This window comes from Gymnogyps californianus, chromosome 18, assembly GCF_018139145.2.
Source record: "Gymnogyps californianus isolate 813 chromosome 18, ASM1813914v2, whole genome shotgun sequence".
NCBI lineage: Eukaryota > Metazoa > Chordata > Aves > Accipitriformes > Cathartidae > Gymnogyps > Gymnogyps californianus.
In genome coordinates this window covers 3,856,353-3,875,287 of record NC_059488.1, presented here as the reverse complement: position 1 = coordinate 3,875,287, position 18,935 = coordinate 3,856,353, and the positions used below count along the sequence as shown (strand labels likewise).

At 52.4% G+C, this 18,935-nt stretch overlaps 1 protein-coding gene across 2 annotated transcripts in view; it reads left to right on the top strand.

The window, feature by feature from the left end:
• Positions 1 to 18,935, top strand: part of ASTN2 (astrotactin 2) — a 361,993-nt gene that overhangs the window by 262,100 nt on the left and 80,958 nt on the right. For both annotated transcript variants that reach the window (XM_050908006.1, XM_050908007.1), the window contains exons 18-19: positions 6,748 to 6,881; positions 8,074 to 8,222. In XM_050908006.1, coding sequence (XP_050763963.1) covers positions 6,748 to 6,881; positions 8,074 to 8,222 — 283 coding nt within the window. The remainder of the gene's footprint in view (positions 1 to 6,747; positions 6,882 to 8,073; positions 8,223 to 18,935) is intronic.

The following is an 18,935-nucleotide window of genomic DNA, read 5'->3' as shown; positions in this document are numbered from 1 at the left end:
ATTTCAGCAGAAGTGCAAAGTGTAGCTGGTTTTGATGTCTTCTGTTGGTGATTCTTGGTAAGGTCTTGGGCTCAAGGTTGTCTTGCACTTGCTGTTGTAAGGCACAGTGTGATGGAGCTGTGCCCTGGCTGCATACTTGGAGCCCTTCTATGCACTTATACCAACCCTGAATTACCAGGATGGCTAATGTACTCCATGTACTTCATGCATCTGTCTCAGGCAGTGGGAGCCACCTCGTTGTGCAGACTGGCTCACCGTTGCGCTCCAGAGCAAGGAGCTGGAGTATCCAAGTGTATCGCTGGTGCTGTGACCCCTGCTTTGGTGTTGACACTGCCCTCAAAGGGCAGAGCAGATGAAAAAGAGCACACCTGAGAAAGCCGGTACCCTGGGAGCCAGGTGCTCTTGCCCTGAGACCCCGTCCTCCCACAGTAGGAGATAGCCTTGTTGGGCATCGTCTGGGCTCTGCTGCTGGCTTTGAAATCATGACTATGCTTTGGAGAGGAGCCCTTGACTCTGTTGCGTAAACATTGTCCGTGTAGCCATCCCAGTTCAGCCTGTAGGGAAGCAAACCTGCGTAAGTGGAGACCAGAGATGTGGCTGGAGGAGGTCGGTCCTAGGCTTGAGCAGGACTAGAAGAAACATGAGCCTGAGGAGGAGGGACAGAGGAATTGAGGCAGAGGCTGGAGAAGTCAAACTGGGACTCATTTCTCAGGGAAGAGCTTGGCCGTACCCCTTGAATCCCATTCAGGAGGGCAGATGTCTGGGCCCTTCCCATTGCCCTGTATCTCAGGGCTGATTCTCCTGATGTCCTCTGCCCATCTGGGCCCGGCAGGAGGAGGGTGAGGTTTAGCGGGATGTTATGGGGACAGGGTGCGAAGCGTCCCCAAGGCCGTGGGCTCACTTTGGCCCCCATATAGCACCCCATGGCAGAGCTGCTGGAGGACAACGATCCTCCCTGCACATACGCGGCTTCCCCGAAGCAGCCTCTGAACGCGTGGAGAGCCGGTGCCAGGGATTTCTTTTTCCACCGCCAAAGCTGAAAGGGAGCCAGGGCGAATGGGGACAGCGTTTGTATTGTTGAGGTGAATTTTTTGTTTTGGTCTGGGATGTGGGGTTTTTTGTTTGTTTTTGCTTTGTTTTAATATCAGCTAATTGGCCCTTGTCCTCCTCCTCGCGCACTTGAGCATCCTGCTGCAGCTCTAGCCCACATCCGACTCGTGTTACCAGGGGAAGAATAGCCGCATTGTAACCGCCCCGATCGTGCTATAATGAGGAGCTTTGTAGCTGAGGTGTGAAAGCGGACTTGGCTCCCCAGGACGGGACTCTTGCTGCAGCGCAAAGGCTTTTATTTCCCTTGCTGCCAGGTTTTACAGTGTCCTCTGCTGCTCCCTCGGATCCCATAAATAACAGAAACCAGGATGCTGCCCACCCTGGGTCCCTTCCAGCACCCTGACCTTTCCGGCAAACTGCTGATGTGCCTTCCCAGGATGAAGTGCTGGTGATCCTGCTCCCCGGGGACAGGCAGCCGGAGGCAGAGAGGGTGTGAGCAGCACAAGATGAGATCACCTGCCAACAGCAGTAGGGAAACTTCATCCTTCTTTGCTGTGAACCTGGAGCAGACTTTCAGACGCGAACTGCATGATCCTGGAAGGAGTCTCTGGCCTGGGAAATCCTTAGTTTTCCTCCTCCTTTTTTTTATTTTTTCTTTTTTTTCCCCATCCTCCCAGAGATGTCTAGACTAAGGAGCAGTGTTTATCTCCTGTGAACAGCATTGGGCATTACTTAAGGGCATGGAAAGCTTTTCCTCTAGCCACCCTGTCATCATGGTAGCATCTCATTCAGGCTGTGAAATCCCTGCTTGAGCCTACATCCCACCGTCTTCTTTCCCTTGATGAACAGTCAGTATTGCTATCTACAGACTGCTTGGAGCTCAGCAGTGTCCAGGAGCTCCGGTCAGTGGCCCTGTTGTGTCAGGCACTGTATGGGGTGGCATCGCTGCGTGACTGGATTTGCTGGTAAGCAGAACAGGGCTGCAGCTCGCCAGGCAGCCCTCTGCCTCCTCTGGTGTGGCATCTGCCTGCACACGAGGGAGGGGGGGGGTGGTGGTGTGCAGGCACCATCCCCATCCTGCAAACAGGAAGGGACAGAACGTCTCCGTTGGCTGCTGTGTCCCTGGACATGGGGCTGAGCCTGTCCGCTGGCATGACCCAGCCTGCTTCCTCTCTTCTTCCTTTCCTTCTACGTTGAGAAGAAGAACAAACAAGCAAACAAAGACCAGGGAAACCAGTGCGAAACCCAAAATGTACCAAATTTCCAGCTTCTAGGTCATCTCCACTATCTCCAGCACATCTCTGTCCAGCCTGCATGCTTGTTTGTGGTGGGTGTTTTATCTCCTGTATTTCCTTTTTAATTTTTCCAGAAACTGAGGTGTGCATACCAACCACAAAGAAACCTAGACTCAAAGAAACAATTGAGCCAGACTTTCATATCCCTGTCAGCCGTGGAGAAGACCAGATATTCACAGATAAGCACCCAACACATGCCCTTTCCAGTACCCCACCTGGAAACACCAGCCCCTGTGGTGCGTGCTGAGTCCTGCAAATGCTGATCCGAGAGGTTCCTTCATGTCCTATAACTTACCTCTCCAGGGATGTCAACAGAAAACCCATGGTCAGAAATAACTTAATGCTTCTCCCTCCATCAGCCAGGTCTAACAGAGGACAAAGGAAATGTTCTTCTGTATTCTGTTGCAGAGCGTCTAAGCTATGAAATGGGGCCAAATGGCCTCCCCCTGAGCACAAATAACAACAGGAGAAAGATCCATATGCAATCGAGCGTAGGATAAATGTGCTTAGCTGATCATTCGTTTCCCTAATATTTTTTTTATGAATAGGCTTAACTTATGGTAAGATGGGACTTTATGGTCCTCTAAGTCTTGCTTGTGTCAAAACAAATGAACTAGCCATCCTATGGGGGAACTATCAATCCAATATATGTGTGTGTATGGGTGTGGGGAGTCAGACCTATTATACCTTTAAGAGCAAATTAGATGCTGTTCCTATGATTCATAATGCTATATATCTAATGGCATGACTCGTCATCTAGAAAATAAACGTTTCGAGCCAGTTTCTCATCTCATAAATTTCCCCTCTGGCACTGAAGGACATAAACTAAATGGGCTGACTCACAGGGAAACAATACAATTTGGATACTTTTAAATGAAAGATAAAATTGCCTTAGGGCACAGAGGGGCGTTGAGATCCCGGGGAGTGGTTGGCAAGTGCAGGACGGCGCGTCGGGGGCCGCTCTGCCATCCCCAGCAGGCAGGGCTGCTCTGGGAAGCCCTTCACGCTTGCAGAGCCTGTTGGGTTTTCCCAGCTCGGTAGCTTGGCGTGACCGCCATGGTACAGCATCTGATGCGGAGATGGTCGTGTTGGAGATGGTCTTCTTGTTGTACGTGCTGTCTCCTGGCAGGGAGGAGGGTGTTTGCTGCATGTTTCTGAGCGTGGCAGCAGGGGAGGGCAGGAGACGTGGAGGTGCCCACTCCAAGGCAGGAGGGGAAGGTGGTCCTCAGCCACCACAGACCAGGGAGGTCCCTGTGCATTCCCACCTGAAGCTCTCCCAAAGGCTGCAGCTGCCCATGGGACGGGTCTCGGCACCTTCGCTGCATCCTTTGTCCATTGCACTTGGTCTTCCTGTGCCCTTGGGCTCCTGGTTTGGGTGGCAGCTGCCGTTCCCCTGGGTTTGTGTGAGCAGTCCCGTACCTCCCAGGCTACGCTGTCAGAAGGAGAAAGGGAAGGAGAGGTTTTCACGTGGTTGCTACCTTTGGAGGAGCACGTGCCTGCAGCCTGTCCTTGGGGCTGGGCTGGTTAAAGCTATTGCCTTTGCAGGGGAAGGTGACTTCAACTGCTGGTCTCTGCCAGGGGCTGAGAGCAGCCTCTGCCACTGCAGCCAGAGCCTGGAGCCGACTGGGGGAGGCGAGGGAAGGAAGGGTGGGCTCTGTGTGAGCTACAGCAAAAGCTGTACCTGGCTTCAGGGCTGGGAGGACCACAGAGTCCTCAAAGCTTACGGAGACCCTCTGTTTGTCCTGAAGTTTCTGTGGAGCAGCTGTGTGTCCCCACAGAGCAGGCTGGTGTCCCCACGGAGGGTATAGAGCCTGCTAAAGTGATGGTGAACATCTTCGTGCGGGGAGCTTCATCCCTTCTTTCTGCGCGATCTTACCCATTTTTCCCCATCAGTTCTCTCTTGCCACTTCCCCACCCTTCAACACGCGCTCCCCAGCACTGACGGGAAAATCCTGGAAACCGCTGGCTCGAAATCCCACTGGAAAGCGAGGGAAGGTGAGTCCTGCCTGCCTGGCCACCCCAGCCTGACCCTGACATCAGCCTGCTGCTGGAAATCAGAGGGAAGCAGCAGCCAGCACCGGGGGCTAGCTGTGCTCCAAGTAACCCGGTTAGTGTGCGTAGGTGCGCTCGCCTTAATGAGTGCAATTGAAGGACGCATCGATTAGCTAACCTCGTTTGTGTGAAGGTTGACACAAGGCAGATGACGGCTGGGTACCTGCAGGATCTAATTAAAATGTATGTGAGGCTGGGCAGGCAGAGCAGAGGGGATTGCTCATCCAGCCTTGCACTTACCAGCGGAAAAAAGAAAATAGAAGGAAGGAATTGACGATTGGATTTGGCTAAAGGGCATGGATGGGGCGGGTGGGATTTCTTCCCTGGGTTGGGGATGTGCAGGGAGGAGCTGGGTTAGGGGCCAGGGAGGGAGCATGCGGAGCAGCAGGGGTCGGGGCTGTGGACACGGTGACAGCGGAGCGGTGCCGTCGGTGTGACAGTGCAGCTCTTCTAGGGATCGCCCAACATCTGTCTTCGCCCACAGTGCATGTCTGTGCACACATATACCCACAACATACGTATTTATCCTGCTTCCTAGGGAGAGCACACGCTTCCCCATCCGTCTACATTCATCATTTTCTGTCTCTATCCTGCACAGACCCGCCGCTCTCCACAGAAGTGTATCTGCACCCATTTATCCATGTGTCAGATAAACTCCTCTTTGTCTTCCCTGCTCTCCAATTACTTTGCAATGCCCTTTCCAGCCCAGCGCTTCAATTACATTCTAAAGAACAAAGTAAAATAACGTCACATTTTCTCGCTTTCACATGTTTTTCCTTCCTTTTTTTTTCTTTTTTTTTTTTTTTTTTTTTCCCCCTTCTGGAACAGTCCCATTTTGTAAATGCCTGGAAGCAGAAAATGTTTCAGACGCAAGAGCCTCGAGGCGCCTCGTTAAAGGTGCTCGGGGTGTTTGGGGAGAGCTACAAAACCCCGGACAATGGGAGCCCTGACGTCAGGCTCTATTTATACCTCCTCTTTTCAGAAACCTCCCCGGGATGGCGCTTTTCCTAGAGTTTTCTGCTAAATGCCGCAGCCGCTGGAGCCGTACCTGTCCTCCTCAAAGGGCACGTTTTTATCTTTAAGGCGTAACCCAGCAGCGCGGGCGGTATCGCCAGGGCCAGGCATCCGCAGGCGGCTTTGAATGGGCGGAATAGTGCTGCTGCGAGCTGGGCTGCGCGGAGGCTGGCAGCGAGGCTGCTGTATGTGGATGAGGACCTGTGAACATGTTTCAACCCCGAAATGTGCCTTTTAAAAGGTCAAAAGCATTACAAAGAGGTTTGTTTTAGTGGATGAAGTTTTGGTGTTATGATTATTCTAGCAGGGCGTTGTGGCTTCACAGGATCGGGTTGAACGTTGGCCGTATGTGTGCAGGGAGAGACGCTGTCTTCCAAGCTGGAGGTTTAATTACGCACGGCAGGCAAAGAGTAGCAGGAGAAACCACTGTAAATCCATGCAGTCTGAACTACGGCAGGGTATGGAGCAAGGGATGCCCCATCCTGCAGCGTGGGGACCGACACCGAGCGCCCTGAGCTGTGGGATGAGCACAGGGAAGACGCCATGGGGTTAGACCTGGAGGGCTTTGGGAATTCGAAGTGTTTCATCCTCAGACCCCGGCAGATGAGCAGCTATTATTCTGGGGATGCGTTGGCATCATCAGGAGCAGTCGGGAGGGCTCCTGGTCAGGCTGGGGACAGCCTGCAGAGGGGAGACTGCCCGGCTGGGGAACACCCTGCAAGCGTTTTACAGGATTTTGTTTTTTTCTTCCAGATACTGCTATTTTGCTTGTGAGTATTCCTTATGCAAGTGAATAAAGCAGCAATTTGCTTGCAGGAAGGCAGCTCGTATGAATAACAAACCTCTGAGAAGGATGGAAGTGGTCTGTGTTGTTGGGGATGTAGGAATTACTTTATTCTTAATGGGGACACAAACAGCTATGGGATGGGCACGTGGAAGAGTTTCATTGTGCACGGCAGCAGTGTAAAGTAACCCTACGTATGATGTCCAGTGTCACAAACAGGGTTACATCTGTGTTTCTTCAGGCAGCTCAGTCCTCCATCACAGGAGATCCCCTCTGTAGGAGCGTGCAGACGCTCCCCGACCCCACACCACAAGCAGCACCCAGGGGTGAACCAGCGTCGCTCGATACACGGGAGCTAAAGCACAGGGAGGTGAAGGGACTTGCCCAGGGCCATGCAGAGAGTCCGTGGCAGAGCTGGGGAGGACCCCCCCCGTATTTCCCGCTTCCTCTGCGCACACACCCCCCTGATGCTCAGCACTGCGTGGCTGAGCCGCTGGCCGGATTTCACCAAGTCTTTAGCACATGTGTTCATGCTTTTTGTTCTCACGTCAGGCTTTCAGGGGAGCCCTGATGAGCTCATACTGGTGTTCGGGGAAAGGCGATGTTATCGAAGACTGGTGCAGGTGTGACCTCAACGCCTTCGATGAGAACGGACTCCCGAACTGCAGCCCTCTCCCTCCGCCTGTGTACGTATCGGTGCGAGCCCCTCCCGCGGGTCATGGCCCCCCGGCACCAGCCCCTTTCCCGCAGGCTCAGCCCACGGGCACCTCCTTCCTCTCACCTTTGAGCCCCGGGGCCGTGGTCCAGCACTCCTCGCTGTGTGACTGATGCCTTTAGGATATCCTGGCTCCGGCTGTGGCCCTGGAAGGTTTCCTTATAGGTTTTCATCACCTGATTAGCAGGGCTTGTAGAATGGGATTTCAAATGCTGAAAGAAATGGAATTACGGTGCAATTCATTGTGGCTTGTCAGAGCGAGAGCAAATCGGGAGCAAACTGATGGGGAATTAGCTGAGAAAGCAGGAAGACTGGCTCCAGCGAGCCACAAGGAGCAGAACACCTTCTCAGTGAGCCAGTATCCTCGGAGGAGATTCATTTCCCATCCTGAGTTCAACAAACACGCTTGTATGTTTGGAGCCGGACTCTCCGTAGTCCCATACTTCGTGTTGTCATTTACCCCAGTGCAAAGAGAGCGGACGCCTTTGCACTAGCACGGCCAGGAGCACAAAGCTGCTCTGCTTTCACCCCTACCCACGTGGCCCCTGATCCGGGCAGGAGCTGCTGCACATCTGCCCTGCTTCGGCTTTTGCTCACACCCATCGGAGGCTTGCTCCTTTGCAGCTGGGTAAATGCACAGCCACGCCTGCCCCTTCTTTCCCTCCCGCCCTCCCTTGCCTTTGCTCGCTGGCGATGCAGAGCGGACCCTCCCCTCCTGTAGACTCAACCCCGCTGGGCTGCATGAAGGTGAAGCTGGATCCTCCCCTTCTCTTTTGTTCCTGAGCAGCTGGTCCTTGGTTCCCCGTGGGGCTGCTGAAGTTCAGCAGTTCTCCCAGGAGACGAAGGCTCCTTTAGACAGGATATTTGGGGTCGCATGGTTGGGGTTGCATGACCTAGGTTTTTCCAGGCCCTAGGCTTTTCCAGGAGCAGGGGGAGGTAAGGACACACATTGCAGTAGGCTGGACCCAACTGACCTTCAACTGGAAGTTCTTCCATGCTCACCTACCTGCTCTCCCCTTGTGCCCCCTGTCCTTGTGGGTCTGTGTGCACATCCCTGTGTATGAGTGTGAGCCCTGCCTGGGGTTGTGCTGCTTGTAGAGGTGGATTCCTCCCCAGAAAGAGAGCTGATGTCTTACTTGGTTTCTTTCCTGTCTCCTACCCAGCCTGCGGCTCTCCCCCAACGTGGAGCCCTCCAGCACCGTGGTCTCTCTGGAGTGGCTGGATGTGCAGCCTGCCATTGGGACGAAGGTGTCTGACTATGTCCTGCAGCACAAGAAGGTGGATGAGTACACAGACACAGACCTCTACACAGGTGGGTGCAGCTGCCGAGGGCAAGGTCCTCTTGGTGCGGAGGGTGGACGGTGATGCATGCTGTGCCCCGCCTGGCTGGGAGCTGCTGCTTTTGTGGAGAACGGTGCATAGGCAAAGGTGTTATATGAGGTATCAAAACTGCTCCGTTCAGAAGAGGTTTCTGAAGGCTTCTGCAGACATGGGTGTTTGAGGGGAAGGGGAAACACAAAAACGCAACGTGGCAGAAGGAAATGATTTGCCCTTTTTGGGTAGGAGAGCTGTGAGTTGGAGTTTCTGGCTGAAGCGACTGTTTGATCTGAGCAGTCTGAAATGCTACAGGATGGTGGGTGTGGGAGGAACATCAGCCCTCAACAACTCAAGGGCTTTACTGGTCTGTTCCAGTGAGTACTGCATTGCGTGCCAGCCTTTGAGAGGACACTTTAAGTTGCCTTGCACACCTATTGAAGTAACTCAAAGCCTGCAATATTTAGGAAGATCATTTAAACGGCACAAAACTTCTCCAGGGAAACCTGAAGCTTCCCTGGGTTGGAGTTTGGTTCCCAGCTCAGGCTTAGACTGAGTGCTCTGTGCCTTGCAAAGGCCTTGTCAGCAATTCAAGCCATGCTCCAGGAGCTGCTGGGCGAGGTGGAGGGGTGTGAAGGATGAGGTTTGATTTGAGTGAATCAATGATGTATTTCAGAAAATACCACTTGAGACCTTGAGTGATGCTACTGCTGCATGGAAAGCCAGGCAAAACCTCCTACTGCTTTTTGCTCAAGGATTTTGGATGTAGTTTGTTAAAGAAGCTCGTGTGACATGTCAGGGGTAGCCAGTGTTGTTGACCGAAGCAGAGATTTACCTTTGTGTGAAGGCTCCTTGCCCCAGATGCTGGCAGTGCCTAATTTCAGCCCCCCCCCCAGGTCAGGGAACATAGGAAGAAGGTTTCCACCTGTCATTGGAGCAAAGCTACTGCTTTGGGTGATTAAAAACCTCTTTTGTTTTAAGGCAGAGCCTGGTCAGCTTATGCGAGGCGTGCATGTCCGGGCTGCCTGCAAGGACAAGGAGCCAGACTGAAGGTGGGGATAGGGCTGGCACGGGAGGAGGGAACCTCGCTGCACTCCCGCAGTCTTGCAGGGGCTTCCCAGACCTCCTGGCAAGACGTTTGTCTGTGTTTCCCTGTCAGGAAGGCAATCTCAGGAAGATCATTCAGAGCAAGATTGGGAGTTGCACACAGGCAGTCCTTAGGTCTTGGTTGGAAGCTTTCTCAGCTTGTGGTCGTGGCTTTCTTCTTCTCCTCACTAATTTTTTAAGACCCTCTGAGCCAAGCCCTCTGCTGCCATGAGCTGCCACAGAGCAAACTGCTCCAGCTCACAGCCACAGGGAAGTTTTCACCCTCTCTGTTCATCTCAGGCCCATCTATTCTGCTTCTGCAGCCTCTCTAACCACCAGATCCAAAATTTTTGTGCTGCAAGAGCTGGACTTTTCCTGCTGGAGGGAGCCGGAGCCCCACCTCCTGGAGGGCCCTGGCTGTTCGTGGAGACCCCTGCGAGAAGGAACTCTAGTTCCTGGCTCATACCCCAGTCCTGTCCCGCAGGAGCCTTCTCCTACACCTTGCCAGCATCCGCTTCCAGAGCTGCCCGATGTGGCCATGGCCCCTGGGTTATGTTTCTAGTTTCCCGGCATGGAAGAAGGCTTGTTCTTTATCTTGCAGGGGCACCCTCAAGTAACAGAGAAAGAAAACAAGCCACCAAAGGAGGGGCTTTGTTTTGGATGGGGATTCCAGATTGTTCACACATCGGTCAGGTGAGGCCAGACTGGGGAAACGTGGAGTTTCTCCTTTGAAGCGGCAGGATCTTTGCCTGGCAGCCAGAGTAGGAAATACAGATTATTATTATTATTATTATTATTATTTTTCTTTTATGACTGCCATGTGTTTGACAGGTGATGGAATTCATTGTGGGGAGCTGCCCTCCCCTCTCCCTGCTCTGGAGGACTCTTTGGGACAGAATGACACCATTAACATTTAAAGAGAAAAGCCAATCCTAAATCTCTCCCTTTTTTCTATGTTGTTTATAACCAAACAACATTCCTGCCTTCGTTCCTTTCTTACCCTACAGGCCCCTAATGCCAGATGACTCGATTCTTGCAGATACCTTGCTTAGGTTTGCAGAGATGCTGACTGCTACAGCTCTCAAAGGCTTCGCTTGGTAACGTGCTTCACCCAGCCAAAACTCTTACCATGGGCATCCCCTCACCACCATCACCCACCCGTCATGCTGCACCACGTCTCCATCACATCTGAGCAGAATCCACAAAAACAATAAGTCAACCCGGGAAGGGGGAAGCTTTGGGAGGGGAGTGTGGGATATGAAATTTGGATGGCTTTTGATGGATATTGGCAGATCTTCCTTCACCATTGGTCTCCTGGCTGCTGGCAGGTAGGAGCAGGTTGCTCCCGTTGCTGGGAGGTGCACCACAGGTATTTGCAGAGCGTGGCAGCGCTGGGCTGGGAGGATCCTGCAAGGTTTGAGGGCTCTTGAGGCTGCTGCCATTCATCCCTTGGATCTCTTGAGTTTAAATGTGTGTTATTTGTGCTTGTACGGGGGTTTTGTTTGTTTTATTGCAGTTGTAGCCATTTCTTATTGGGATTCCTGGCATTGGCTGGGGCTAGAGCTGTGCCAACCTATTGTTCAGCCCCATGGCAAGCTAGATGGTACCTGGCCCCTGCCTAACCTGCCTTCTGCCTTCCCCCTGTCCCCCAAAAGCCTCCAGTCTCTCACCCTTGCAAAACTCTGTGGCCCTCCCCCTTGCTTTGCAACTGGAAGATGTAGCCTTTCCCTTGAGCCAGAAAATATTTGCTCCTCTTCTTCTTGGAGCAGAGTCAGGAGGGAGTTTTGAGTCTGGTCTAACGTGCATCCCCTCTGCTCCCTGCTGGGCTCTGCGCGGGGCAGCGATGCTGCGGGACGGGGTGGAAGGAGCTGGGAGCTCGCATGGGTTGGCTGCCCATGGCTGTATGTGCTTTTTAAAGAGGCTTATTACTGGTGCTTAGAAAAACACAGCCCTTGGACCATCTGAGGCTAACAGGAGGTGAACTTGTGTGCGAAACAAACCACGCTTTCAACACCAGCGCGCGGGAAGCGAGCAGCTCTCCACTCGGGAGCCAGCAGAGAAGACGGAGAGCAATTACATCCCAAACTGTTTATTAAAACTTGTGGAAATTACTCATAACTCCATGTGTGCGACGGCTTTGTAGTTGAGTGATGCTCTTTGTTTGAACATGGGGCTCTCGAAGAGGGCGCGAGCGTGTATGTGTGTGTGCATGGCCGAGCCCGCCAGCGCATTATGTCATGGACGAAGCAGGCGCTGCACTTGAGAGAGGGAGAGGGAGAAATGTGTTTTACAGGGTGAGGTACAAACTGAAATGGCTGTGAACATCTGGAACTGATATTAGGCTTGGAAAATGTTTTCTGTCACTCCAACACTCCTCTGGAGGAAGGTTTCTGAAGTTAAGAAGCTCCAAAGGGGATGAGGGGGAGGGACAAGGGGATAACATGACCGTGGCGCAAAGTGCTTTTTATGTCTCAGTTCTGGTTGCCGTAGCCAGGCCGTGTCCCTGCCTGTGCTGGACAGGGGACCTGGGGTATCGCTGTCGCTCGTTGGGGTGGCCCTGGCTTAGAAGGTCCCCTGGACGAGCTGAGCCCCACTGCCTGAGACGGTCCTGTGTGGGGAGTGCTGCATCCTCCAGCCTGCGATGGGTAGAAGGACAGAAGGATCCTTGCCCTGGTTTTGGGGTTGGGAGCCGCAGAGCTGAGGTGGAAGGCCTCATCTGAAAGATGAAGGGTGAAATCCTTGGGTGGGGACAGGCAGACCTGTGCCTGGTTTAACACCGCCTGGCCCATCTCTGGGGCCCACGTGGGAGGTCGGACCCACCTGGAGGTCGGTGCAGGTTGGGGCGGCCGCTGTGAGCTTGCAAAATGCGAGGTTTAAAAATAAAAAAGCGCTTTGAATGTGTTTGTAGCACGCAGACGGCGGGGGGAGGAGGAGGGGCTGGGCTTTCGCCGTGTGATGGATTGGGGTCCGTGGGCTTGGCAGGGGGCTGTGTCGCTCTTGGGGTGGTGGCCGTGTTGCTGCTGTGATGCTTTGTAGCTCTGGCAGCTCCTCAGTCCCTTTTTCAATGTTCCTCTCCCTGCTGCAGTTTTCTTCCCCTCCTGCCCACATCTCTGTTTGCTGCTGGGTCTCTGAACACACATCTGGGGGGGCTTGGGGGTTGGCTGCCATGCGCCTGCACAGGGGACGGTGAGGAGGCCTGGGGAGGTGGTGGTTTTAGTGTGTGAGCCGTGAGAGTATCTTGAAGCACTTTGCTGGTGATAGTCCTCTAGTATACTAGGGCCCTCTATATACAGGACTGTGGCATGGAGAAGAGCTAGCAGGTAAGCTGGGGAGTGTGTCTGGAGAATAGACTGGGTAGAATGATGTACAGAAGTTGAGGGTGTGGTTATATAAAACCTGTGCGTGGCACTGCGCCGGCGTTGCAGGCTTCTCTGGAGCAATGCCGTTCTGCAGAGGAGTCTTTGAATACGCATCATGTCTATAAAAGAAAGTGAAAGAGGTCAAACCAGAAGGCTTAGTGTTTTGTACACTTGCAAGTTGTGCTCCGAATTGAGGCTTGAGAGTATCTTATTTATAACTTAACTCTGTTCTGTAGAGCATCATTCTGACATGTCTGGATGGCCGGGGCTGTATAGATACAGCTATGGCAACCGTCACTTCCAGTACACCCCTCTTGTGTGCAAGCTGTGCTGCTACTGTCATGTGAAAACCACTGATAGGCTAGAAGAAGAAGAAGAAGAACTACCTGGCCAGAACAAATACTGTGCCCATCAGTAAGGAGTCAGTGCAATCTTTGTACAAGCAGGTTGCACTCCTATAACATGCCTGATAAATCATCTTTAGAGTCCTGACTTCCAAACAGGCTGGGCACCAGAGAGAGTAGTAGGAGTTGACACTGCCCTTAGAAAGCTGTAGGAGCTTGAGGTCCAGCCAGGAGTTGGGTAAATATGTGAAAACCCAGAGTTTTAACTCATGCCAACGAAGTGTGGAGGATGTTAAAGCGTGAGTGTTTAAACCAGTTGTTGTTAAAGATGCTAATGATCTTGAATGTGGGTGATGGTATTGACTACCGCTGTAAAGCCCTGTGGAGGCAAAGCTCTCTATAGAGAGAGCTATAGCACCTGTATTGATATAGGTGCCATTTCTGTAGATGATTTTTGATTTGTAAGTTGGCCCAGAGGCTCTGCAGCTGGTGGATCACAAACTGAGACTTGGAAAAGAGACCACAGTCTCCATTGGTTTCAGGAGAGCAGTTCTTCTGCTCTCCCTATCTATGATACCAGACCGCTGCTTTCAGCACGGTGATGCTGGTGGTCGGGAAGGTTAGTGCTCAGCCTGGGAGCGATAGACAGCTCTTTCAGGAGGCATCTGTGTGTTTGACTTGTGTTCAAAAGAGGTCCTTGAACATCGCCGAAGTAGAGGAGGACTTGATGGTGGTCAGGAGCTGGTGACCCACCATTGCCAGTCTTATACTCACTGCTTGGTTGTCTCGACCTGCTTGTTCCTTGGTGATCTGCCTGGTGGATCTCAGCTGGTTTCTCAGTGGGCAGGTGTTTGGCTGGTCACAACCACCACTCAGTGAGGACTAGCTGGCTTACGTGCTGGCGATGGAAATGCAGCAGAGCTTCATCTGTGAATGCCTGTGTGCGGGGAGCCTGGCCAGGGCAGGGCTGCTGCATGGAAGCTGTCATTGCTGCTGCCTCTCCTGTAACTAGTGCACGGGTAAAGATGTTTTCAACACCCAGAGTGCCCTTCTTGAGTGCTGAATCCACTTCACTTGTTAGCAAAAGGAAAGATGATTCGAAAAGAAGCCTCTGAAGAGAAGGTCAAGTTTTTGGAAGCTGCTTCCTGGGATCTGTAACAGCACCATGTGTGTAATAGCACCAAGCAAGCGCTTAATTTTTGGCCATTACACTCACTGTGAAGCACTCATTTCTCTCCCACGGGGACAGCTGTAGTTATTTGAGAGCAGCCCTGTGGAGAAGAACTTGGGAGTATTAGTGGATGATAAACTGATTATGAGCCAGCAGTGTGCGCTTGCAGCCCAGAAAGCCAACCATATCCCGGGCTGCATCAAAAGAAGCGTGACCAGCAGGTTGAAGGAGGTGATTCTCCCCCTCTACTCCGCTCTCGTGAGACCCCCCCTGTAGTCCTGCGTTCAGCTCTGGGGCCCCCAACATCAGAAGGACATGGACCTGTTGGAGTGGGTCCAGAGGAGGGCCACAAAGATGATCAGGGGGCTGGAGCACCTCACCTGTGAAGACAGGCTGAGAGAGCTGGGGTTGTTCAGCCTGGAGAAGAGAAGGCTCCGGGGAGACCTTATAGCAGCCTTCCAGTACCTAAAGGGGGCCTACAGGAAAGATTGGGAGGGACTCTTTATCGGGGAGTGTAGTGATAGGACAAGGGTTAACAGTTTTAAACTGAAAGAGGGTAGATTTAGATTAGATATTAGGAGGAAATTCTTTACTGTGAGGGTGGTGAGGCACTGGCACAGGTTGCCCAGAGAGGCTGTGGATGCCCCATCCCTGGAAGCGTTCAAGGCCAGGTTGGACGGGGCTTTGAGCAACCTGGTCTAGTGGAAGGTGTCCCTGCCCATGGCAGGGGCGTTGGAACTAGATGATCTTTAAGGTCCCTTCCAACCCAAACTGTTCTATGATTCTATGATTTCCACCCACCAGTGTCATTTTTGTATCCTGGAAAGCAGAAGGGAGGTGGAGGGTTCTCAGCTCTCAATTAGGGTTGAGTCAGTTGCTGAAATATTTCATTAATTCACATTTCCATATGGTTGGTCCAGGTTTTTTATTTTTATCTGCCCAGACACCTTTTGGACAGAACTGGGCATTATCTTTGCTTTCTCCTGAATCACTTCATAGGTGGAGAGCTGGGACTGTCTGCCTGTTCCCCGCTGACTGCGGAGGACAGAGCAGCCGGGATGGTGCCACAAGTATGTCATGCACTTTAAGAGCACAGTGTTTGCCAAGGGCTTTGTGCTGTCTGTTCAGAGCTACCTCTCCCTCAAAGGCAAAGGACAGCTGTAGATGCTCCCTTATAGCTAAGAAGGCTCTGAACTTCTTACATGGCAGTTAATGAGGCCAGTCATGGAGGTTTTTTTACTGGTCTGTAATTTTATCCTCGAGGATTAAGTTTCTCCTGATCTGGAAAAGTCAAGGCCACAAATCCATCTTGTCAGAAAGCATCAAAAGCTAAGGCTGCTAACACAGTCAGACGGATCATGGCATGTGAGTGCAGTTCAGTGGAACTTTTTCACAGGAGCCTTTATTGACTAGACGGGCTTTTCTAATCAATAAATTGTGGCTGGAATTTGGAGGGAAGCTCAGTCTGTGTTTGCAAAGCTGGTGCTTGGCAGTGCAGCCCTGAGCTATTTGGAAAATTAGGCTGTGGGGCATCCGTGGATGCAACACAGCCCTGCTCTGGGAGGAAACTTGGGCATGCTTGCTGAGCGAAGTACATGGGTCTTTCCTTTGGATGGGCTCCGAATGATGCCCAGACTGGGATTCCCTGCCAGGTTAGGATCTTCCTGGAGATTTTGCATGTTCCTCTCATTCTAGCCAAAGCCTGAGATGGGATCCTGAATGGGATGGGGAATCTGCTTTCCAGTCCTCTGGCTGCTGTTGAGGTTTGCCATGCGTTCAGCTTTGTCAGGTGGCTGAAATACAATCCAAAAAGTTAGACAGCGTCCCTCCACGCTTCTCTGGAAGGAAATAAGGATAGGAAAGGGATCCAAGGAGGCACAAAGGCTGCTTTGGGACAGCCTATTCTGTCCTGTTTGAAACCTCTCAACCCCAGTGCAGGAGGTACTCTGGGGACATTGCAGTCGTTCTGGGCTGTGATCCTGTCCGTTGCCTGTTCTGCCCTGCCAGCATCAAGGCTGCTCTAACCCACACCATTCCTCAGGCGCATCTGTGTTAGATGGCGCATGGTGGTACCAGCCCTTCGTCCCTGCATCTCCCAAGCTGGGCTGTGTACACTGTGTGTCCTGAGGACCATCGTCCCCTGCCTCCCTGTTCATCAAGACGACGGGGGCTCATCTTGTTGGGCAGTGGCTCAAGGTGGGGCATGTCATCTATTCCCCGTGTTGCTTTGGTGTGAGGGAAGTTAAATAAAAATGGAGAGGGATTAAACCTTGAGTCAGGGGATTTGCCAATTAAAATAGCTGCTCCTCCTGCAGGTTTCATATGATACAAGAGCAGGGAGAGACCTTCTCCATCTCCCCCATGACCCCTTCCCAGTTTGTTCAGCTTGCTAGGGATTGAGATCTGGCTCTTAGGAGCGAGGGGGCAGCTGGGTCTAGGTTACATTTCGTGCTGTTTAGATAGGATAAACCTTTCCTCCCTGTAATTGGGTGATTGGACTTGTGAGCTTTCTCAGATATTAATCTGGAGACCCTAGAGGGGGTCAGATTAGGTTATGGAGACATAATAGGAAATACTGCTGTGGCTGGTTTGGGTTATGGGGGATAGAGTTCTGCAGTGTTCCCCTGCTGGGTTCCCACTGATTGGGCCTGCATGGTGGGGTCAAGGAGCGGTCTTATCTCAGCATCGGGTTGACTTGGTCTTTGCTGGGAGCGACTGTCTCTGAACTCTTTCCACCCATGTAGCCCTGCTCTTCCAGAGAACAGGACGGTGACCTCTCCTTTGCTGGAGGGAGGGGTGGGTGGTGCAGACCTGCCGGTGGGGCTTGTTCATAGAGGAGAGAATGTCTTTTTTTCAAATGGATGTCATGTCTCCAGGAACCCTGGGATAGAAAAAGCTTCATATTCTGAACTTGTGTTGTCTGGACCAAGTAAGATCTTCCTCCTTGCTAGCCCATGTCCTGCCAGTCATGGGGAAGGGGTTGATATGTCCCAGAGGGGATCATTGAGAGCAGTGAGCATTTAAGTGCATGCTTTCATCTGTCCCATGTGCGAGATGTATTTGAGGAAGGATGTCACGTTGGTCCAGTCAGAGCCAGTGAGGTGAGCTTGTCCCTGTGGCCAAATGAGTGTTTCAGAGCCGTACTGATTCGGGATGCTGCACTGAAGCGGCATCCCGAGGGGTATTGGAGAAGGGAAACCCACCACATTTATGCCGCAGACCTGTTTGGTGTGTGGGTTAATACCTCCTCCCATTCCTCTGCGCTGTGTCCAGGAGCAGCTCTGCAGTGTTGCTGGACACGAGTTCTGCTGATACAAGCCTGGCTCCAGGCACTGGTCTGCAGTGCTCCTTCCAGCCCTCGTTTCTTTTTATTAACAGTGAGATGACAGATAGGGGATGGTCATTAATTTAATAAAGGAAGTTTCTGATCACGACTACAGAAGCAAGGTCCTGAGGTTTTTCATGGTGGTCTGATGACTCACCCTGATGAAATAGGGTAATGCTGGGATAGGAAATACCTCGCTGGAGCTCGGAGCATCGCAATGGCTCTTCCTACATAGCAGCCAGGCTCCTACAGTCGTTCTGCCATCCTTGTCTGGGCTGTCCTTGGGACTGGCCTCACCAATACGAGCATTCTCCCCACTGAGAAGACCTGAATTTCAACTCCAGAGACACCTATGGCCCTATGCAGCTAGGTCAATTTGTTGGCTTTAATGAGGCTCACTCTTTGTTTCCCTGGTGCTGGCCCTGAACACCTGCCCGGGGTGACGGTGGAGTCAGGAGTGTTAAGGTATGGCTGAGGGACCCCACTCTCCATCTCCCCCTTTGTGGCACACTCACATGTGTGCACACTTGTGAGGACACTGAGGGCAGGAGTGCGGGTGCTAGCAGCATGGCTGTGCTGTGAGAGGAGAGCTTGCACACAATCACAGATAATACTTGGCTTTCCTTTATCCTGTGCTGTCATCTGTGGAAACCGATAAATCTCACCAACTTCATTGTGCGGCCTGGGAAATTGAGGCACTCAGCAGTAATGGCCAAAAATTGTGCATGGACTCTAAATCCAGAAGAACCAGTAAAGAGCAAGGGGTCTAAATTCATGTACAGTTAATATTTACTGTGCTTGCTGCTCTCAAGCCTTGGAAGTTCACACTTGGCTGCAGATTATTTTGAGATCGCAATTTCTAGTTCCTCTGGAAAACCTTGGTGTTGTCGTGGTAGATGGAGAGTGTCAAACCCAGGCGAATGTGCCTGTCCTCCTCGGGAGCAGGAGCAATAGCTACCCCCAAGCATCAAAGAAGCCATTGGGTCTGCCCTGTCTTGGTGCACAGCTCTCATGGATGGGGAGATGGCCATCCCATCCGGCTCCCCTGGGGTGTGCCAGACCCTGGGGCGACAATGTGCAGTGGCCACGGGAACTATTCCCCCTCGGCGTCCTGACTTCACCAGGGGTCTTCCCGCAGCCCTGCAGCTGATGGAGCTTCCTCTGCCAGACACCCCCAGGATGGTGTGATGGAGTCTGGCAGCACAGCCCCATCTCGGCACCCTGCTTTCTGAGGACAAAGGCATGAGACCATTGTCTCCTTATTTAAGCTAAGGAGCTTTCTTTGAATGCTCCCAGACCTTTTCCAGTCCTCAAGGATGAGCTCAGAGAAGCAGCACTAGCTGCTTAAAATTGGGCGCTGGGGCCCCTAGACCTAGAGAGAGGCTGCGCGTTCCTGTCCTGGCGGGGCTGGGAGGACTTTTGGCTC